At 42.3% G+C, this 7,310-nt stretch overlaps 1 protein-coding gene across 1 annotated transcript; it reads right to left on the minus strand.

Moving 5' to 3' along the window:
• Window positions 1–438: 438 nt before the first annotated feature.
• LOC108645279 (phospholipase A2 inhibitor subunit gamma B-like) lies at window positions 439–6,545 on the minus strand. The gene is made up of 5 exons (XM_031905934.1): window positions 6,479–6,545; window positions 5,571–5,690; window positions 5,309–5,455; window positions 1,865–2,008; window positions 439–719 (listed from the first exon to the last, which is right to left on the minus strand). The coding sequence occupies exons 1-5, from the start codon at window positions 6,528–6,530 to the stop codon at window positions 565–567; spliced, it is 618 nt and encodes a 205-aa protein (XP_031761794.1). The 5' UTR covers window positions 6,531–6,545; the 3' UTR covers window positions 439–564.
• Window positions 6,546–7,310: the final 765 nt, after the last annotated feature.

Here is a 7,310-nt window from a genome sequence, read left to right on the forward strand (position 1 = left end):
TTGTATTGGATTAGTGGAAGAGTATATATGCTGAGGGCTTCCCATACCAGTCAGTTGTATTGGATTAGTGGAAGAGTATATATGCTGAGGGCTTCCCATACCAGTCAGTTGTATTGGATTAGTGGAAGAGTATATATGCTGAGGGCTTCCCATACCAGTCAGTTGTATTGGATTAGTGGAAGAGTACATATGCTGAGGGCTTCCCATACCAGTCAGTTGTATTGGATTAGTGGGAGAGTACATATGCTGAGGGCTTCCCATACCAGCCCATTGTGATTGGATTAGTGGAAGAGTATATATGCTGAGGGCTTCCTATACCAGTCAGTTGTATTGGATTAGTGGGAGAGTATATATGCTGAGGACTTCCCATACCAGTCAGTTGAACTGAAGAAGCTGCTCGGATGAGTAGTGAAACGTCTTCAATGATTACTAAACAAGTCCAGTTGCTTCAAATTTATTTATACTAGATATACAATTTAGATTGTTAGACTGCTTTATGGTTTTATAGTTGCTGTATTCAGTGCTAAAATGAGTTTATTAGCAGAAGAAAATAAAGTAATACATTTAGGGGCTCATATTGGCGTTTCCGGTATTTGCATCAGTGCAGTTAATAGAACTCTCTAGAGTAAACCCTTCGTACTTCTCGGTCCATTTGCCGAACCGGCAGAGAGACTCAGTGCTGCAGCCCCGGAATGTGTTTATTGCAGTTACCCCAATGCCTGTTGAGGAGAAAGCAAATGTCATTATAAGGAATTTCCCAATATATATTTATTGTACAATTCAGTGGTTCTAAATAGATATGTGCAAATGTATTTTCTCTTATAAGCAGTATTTGTTTTCTCCTTTCTTTTCTCTGGTTCTGACTCTTGAAACAATGTAGCAGAAGTCAGTTCTCCTCCAGATCAATACTAACTGATACGGCCAATCAAAGCAGGTTGAAGGGTCGCTGACCCCCTGACTTTGAAAGAGCCACTGGACTGGAATAGAAAATGAATGTAAACTGCAGAAGTGCATAGAGGTGAAATTTTACTTTAATTCATTTTTTTGTTTAGACCCCTGTAAAAACCCATATTTTCTCTTATTTTTTCTTAAAAAAAAAAAAAAAACTGACATAACCTTACTAATAACCCTCCCCATGGTGATAATGAGCTCTGTATAAACAAGTCCCCCCCAATCACCCAGCTAGAGCCTGTGTCTCAGGTTTATACAAGGGTTTTAGCCATGAACTGGTAATTTGAATAACTGCCGCTTCCCTGATTTCATTGGTGCAAATGATGAGTTTATTGACAAAACCTGCAGAGGGACCTCAAAGTTGGTGGTTCCCCCGTGTCCGTAGGGCAGTTGTGTGCAATTCTGAAATGGAGGTGGGACACACACTCTGGCACCAAGAGCAACTATGGCATCAATTTGACCACAACTGTGGTTGTAAATATACCCCTATATTTACCCATTATTGTGTAATAAATAGCACCAAGTGAGTTGAGACAAAAGCAATGCAAAATTGGGTTTCTGGGTAAAATACATCAAAAGGGTTAAGACAATTATCTCATATATATGTAAATAAACACATAGAATTCTGGGAACTAGCCCCAAAGAGATCCAAAAAAATCTCATTTACATGGGTTTATCCCATACATTACTGGGTTTTTAAATCAGGATAACAGCTGATCAGATTCCCAACTACAGACTGGTTTTGCACTTTCCAAAGCTAATCAAAGTAGTACAGGGTTCTCAGCTCAGTTAAGGTAGAACCAGGAGTGTGGATGCACAGATAAATCATTACGGTTGAGGAGACTGCCTCATTTGTATGCAAATAAACACAAGGAATGCTGGGAACTGGTTCCAAAGAGCTCCAAGAAAATACCATCATAAGTTTGGGTTTGATGAAAGCATTTGTTCTCCTCTCCGACGCATTCGACGTCCCCCTTGGCAAGGCAATCAAAGCTGGGATCCACACAGGTTGGGCAGCTCAGCCCGTTTGTTTCACTCTCGTCCTCAACCTCCAGCCCTATAAGGGGTTAACGAACACGTTATGTGCTGGAATCACAGGCATTCCGCTCAGGCTGCGGCAGAATAAAAGGAGCAACAAGTGGAGGAACAAGTGGAGGTTGCACAGTGGGCTTCAAAGGGGTTTAGGCTGCCGGCCGTGGAAAGAATCGCCATAAGTCATAAGGGAGCCCTATAGCCTTAAAGGAGAACTAAACCCTAAAATAGAAAATCATTAGAAATGCTGTATTTTATATACTGAACATAGATATAAACATTCTGAACTTACTGCACAAGCCCAGAGGTTGAGAAGCCTAATTAAAGTAATGATTTATGCTTTCAAAATTGTCCACAGGGGGCTGCCATCTTGTTACTTTGTTAGACCATCTTCTATAAGATCTGGCTCCTGCACATGCTCAGTTTGCTCTGGGCTGCTGTTGGAATGCGGAGCTTAGGGAACGTAGTAAATTATCAAAACAACAGCACAAAGCCAGTGGCTGCATAAATATGCAAAATAATCCTCCAATGAGAATCCCAGCTGATGTGAGTAAATCCGGCTCCCTGTTCTCTGTTCCTGCAATTGGAGTTGGGAGCAATAAGCACAGTTTCCCAGCACTGAACAAGTCTGTCCCTTTATCCCCATGTCTGATTCCTGTGCCATATAATGACGGGAAAAATGATGTAATTATCTCTATATGTAAGATAATATCAAAATGGCTGATATAGTGCTGGGAATCTAATCAGCATTCTCATTGGTCAATGCTCTTGTGTATATATTTTTTTCTTCAACCTCCATAGAGAACTAGGTGGAACCTATAAATGATCCCATTGGCACAGAGACACAGGTGCATCATGGGTACAGGTACATATACACTAGTGCTGCCCTATTATACACATTTTATTACAAAATATAACTAAACACAAGCTTTAGCTCAATATTTAGACAGAACTTGTTTACAACAGACTCCCAAATATTCCCATATCCCCATCCCCCAAAATATCAGCTCAGAAGATAATTGGGGCTTTTTCTAATATAAACACATTCTGAATTCTATCCTTCTATAAATGACTTTCTCTTATACTCACATTACACTGAGCAAAGCAAAGATTTGCTGAGCAGACTGGGGGTTCCATACACAGCCTGTTTATTATAGTGAGAGCACAAACTCTGAACTGAGTGTCAGTCAAATCAGCATGCCTGGGAAGGAACATAGTGTTTGTGCAGAGGTTCCCCTGTACATATCATGTTGTTCTGCCTATACACCTACTGGCACAGTTTGGCCTCTCCCCGTGTGTAATGCACACAAACCCCCATGCAACTGCTTCATAAACACTTTGAAAGATGTGATTTGTCTGTTGTGTGTATAAAAGCAAAAAAAAAAAAAACAAGCCAGCCAGCCCCAGTGCTAAAGCTAGTAATATTCTGTACCTTAGCCCTGGGGGGGAGTGTAAGGTGCATATACAGTCACTGTATTACATACAGAAAAACCTTTACATTGGGAAAGTGTATTCCCAGAGGGGCTGTTTGTAATAGCAAAGTGACTGAAACTTTTGTCACAGCTTCTGCCTCTGTTTCCAACCTTTGTAACTTATATTTGTTACACAGCTCAGTGTTTGGGATCATTACAAGGTGGAAAGAAAAGCCACAATAAGGATTTAGCTAAAATTTCGCCCCAAGCTCAAAAGGTCTTTAGTTTTTAAGAGAGCAGCCAGACATGACTGTGATTGGTTGGCTAGTATGCATGTTTAATAGTGATCAGACCAAGCAGGCAGAGGAAAGAAAAATATTGTAAGTCGATCCCTAAGCTCAGGTCACTGACATCAGCCAAGAGCAGACTGAGCATGTGCAGTAGTTGGGCAAGGCAAAAGATGGAGAGCTACTGTGGGTATCTTCAGGGGCATGGGGCTTTATTTCTATAGAGCGTTGGTGGCTTTGGGCTGGTACAAGGGCTCAAAACACATAGCTAAACATTTCTAGCCATATTCATTTTTAGGCTTTAGTTGTCCTTTAAGCAGGGACTAGGGGTATATAGGGGCTCTGTATACACAGGGTAATAATAAACACAATACGTACACGTGGGTTCCTGGCTCTGTATACACAGGGTAATAATAAACACAATACGTACACGTGGGTTCCCGGCTCTGTATACACGGGGTAAGAATAAACACAATACGTACGCATGGGTTCCGGGCTCTGTATACACAGGGTAATAATAAACACAATACCTACGCGTGGGTTCCGGGCTCTGTATACACAGGGTAATAATAATCACAATCCGTACACGCGGGTTCCCGGCTCTGTATACACAGGGTAATAATAAACACAATCCGTACGCGCGGGTTCCCGGCTCTGTATACACAGGGTAATAATAAACACAATGCGTACGCGCGGGTTCCGGGCTCTGTATACACGGGGTAATAATAAACACAATACCTATGCGTGGGTTCTGGGCTCTGTATACACAGGGTAATAATAAACACAATACCTACGCGTGGGTTCCGGGCTCTGTATACACAGGATAATAATAAACACAATACGTACGCGTGGGTTCCGGGCTCTGTATACACGGGGTAATAATAAACACAATACCTACGCGTGGGTTCCGGGCTCTGTATACACAGGGTAATAATAAACACAATGCGTACGCGTGGGTTCCGGGCTCTGTATACATGGGGTAATAATAAACACAATACGTACACGTGGGTTCCTGGCTCTGTATACACGGGGTAATAATAAACACAATACGTACGCGCCGGTTCCCGGCTCTGTATACACAGGGTAATAATAAACACAATGCGTACGCGCGGGTTCCCGGCTCTGTATACACAGGGTAATAATAAACACAATACCTACGCGTGGGTTCCGGGCTCTGTATACACAGGGTAATAATAAACACAATACGTACACGTGGGTTCCCGGTTCTGTATACACGGGGTAATAATAAACACAATACGTACACGTGGGTTCCGGGCTCTGTATACACAGGGTAATAATAAACACAATACGTACGTGTGGGTTCCCGGCTCTGTATACACGGGGTAATAATAAACACAATACGTACACGCGGGTTCCCGGCTCTGTATACACAGGGTAATAATAAACACAATACGTATACGCGGGTTCCCGGCTCTGTATACACAGGGTAATAATAAACACAATACGTACGTGCGGGTTCCCGGCTCTGTATACACGGGGTAATAATAAACACAATACGTACGCGTGGGTTCCCGGCTCTGTATACACGGGGTAATAATAAACACAATACGTATACGCGGGTTCCCGGCTCTGTATACACAGGGTAATAATAAACACAATACGTACACGTGGGTTCCGGGGGGGTACAGTTATCCGTGGTACAACAGGTGATTTGCTGCCGGCTCCTGTAATTCGTGTGGCTAAAGTGGAAGGTTTGTTGGCACCAGTCTGGATATCGGCAGTTCCTTCTCACACTGTAATATCTCAGCCCGTCTATAAAACACAATAACATTTCTATTATAGGTCCCATATCCGTAGCAATTACACTGAGCAGGGAGTAATGTGCTGAGAAAAACAGTGAAATAACCATATAAAATACCCCCCGTACCATTACGAGTAACATCTATTAATGAGGTGCCGCAGACTTTTTCGGGGGGACACAGTACGCTTCCACCGTCACAAGTTTGAGAGCCGACCTCCAAGCAGGCAACGCAGGAAAGGCAGCAATCTGCAAAATAAATACATAAAATCATGTTTAGCTATGGGTTTTGAGCCCCTGTACCAGCCCAAAGCCACCAACGCTCTATAAAAATAAAGCCCCATGCCCCTGAAGATGCCCACAGTAGCTCTCCATCTTTTGCCCAACTACTGCACATGCTCAGTCTGCTCTTGGCTGATGTCAGTGACCTGAGCTTAGGGATCGACTCACAATATTCTTCTTTCCCTGCCTGCTTGCTTTAGTCACTGCCTGGTCACTATTAAACATGCATACAAGCCAACCAATCACAGTCCTGTCTGGCTGCTCCCTATAAAACTCCAGTCCTGCTCTGGCACTTTGAGCTTGGGGTGAGACTTTAGCTGAATCCTTATTGTGTGACTTTTCTTTCTACCTTGTTACAAAGGATAGAAACATTGTCAGAACTTAGAGAAACTGAATTTAGCTTGATTATTTAAAAGCATTAAATTCTAAATTAAACATAAAAATAGATCAATTCTATCACTTATATACCATAGAGAGAAAACAGCATATACCCCTCCCACATAGGGGACAAACATACCAAAAGACACAAGACTCAAGAGAACTGACCAATGATAATTGTTATTACATTCCCACCGCTATATGTCAGCCATTTAGACATTATATGTTACATTATTCTGGGATTTGTAGTCCGGCAACAGCTGAGTAACGTTTGGTTGAGCCGCGCTGTGCAGCAGGGTTTAGTTGCCCTTTAACTGATTCACTAAATCCCAGTGCCAGTATATTTGTAGGCTGAGATTGGGGGGTCAGACCCTTACCTGTAGGTAGAAGCACCCCGAGTGCACCCAGGAGCCCCACGGCCGATCTCATGGTGCGCAGGTTGCACCACATCCCTCCCTATAGGAGGCAGAGAGACTCCCATATTTATATGATATGAGCCTCAGGGTGGGGCAGAAACACCAATCAAACTCATTTATTTTCCGGGGACGTTTCCCCTGGGTTATTCCTGGGTTTGGCATCATTATAAGTTTTGCATAAAGACAAATATAGATTTATAGGAGCTGCCATGCAAGTTGGCCCAGCATTATGGGGAGGGGCCCCTCTAATAGCAATCCATTCTGCCTTTGCTTTAAATAGTTATAATGTAAATAACCAAACAAACCTGTAATGTAAACCAATGAGCATTGTGTCTTTTCCCTATACTTGTATCAGAACCAATCAGAACCAGCCTCAGGTTGGAAGCCCCTTTAGTGGCAAATAATTATCATTTAGTAGATAAATATATCTGCACTTAAACTAAAATCCCGTCAGTATAATATTGAGGACTGGGGTGGGTAATACAACAATTAATTTTAAGTGCAGATATAATTCTCTAATAAATCATAGTTATGTGTGTCCTTTCCCACTAAAAGGGCTTCCAACCTGAGGCCGGTTCTGATTGGTTCACAATGCTCATTGGTTTACATTACAGGTTTGTTTGGTTATTTACATTATAACCATGTAGAGCAAAGGTTTAATTAGAGGGGCCCCTCCCCACAATGTTGGGCCAACTTGGATGGCAGTGCCTATAAATCAATATTTGTCTTTATGCAAAACTTATAATGATGCCAAACCCAGGAATAAACTGAATGGAAAAAGTCCCCAAAATAT

This window comes from Xenopus tropicalis, chromosome 7 (genome assembly GCF_000004195.4).
Source record: "Xenopus tropicalis strain Nigerian chromosome 7, UCB_Xtro_10.0, whole genome shotgun sequence".
NCBI lineage: Eukaryota > Metazoa > Chordata > Amphibia > Anura > Pipidae > Xenopus > Xenopus tropicalis.

Excerpts from the sequence above, each read along its gene's own strand:
- LOC108645279 (XM_031905934.1), bottom strand. The coding sequence starts at position 6,530 with ATGAGATCGGCCGTGGGGCTCCTGGGTGCACTCGGGGTGCTTCTACCT. Across the intron at positions 2,009-5,308 it reads TACCCCCCCGGAACCCACGT|GGCTGGAGGTTGAGGACGAG; the intron begins GTACGTATTGTG and ends AACCCCTTATAG. Across the intron at positions 720-1,864 it reads TCAAACCCAAACTTATGATG|GCATTGGGGTAACTGCAATA; the intron begins GTATTTTCTTGG and ends TCTCCTCAACAG.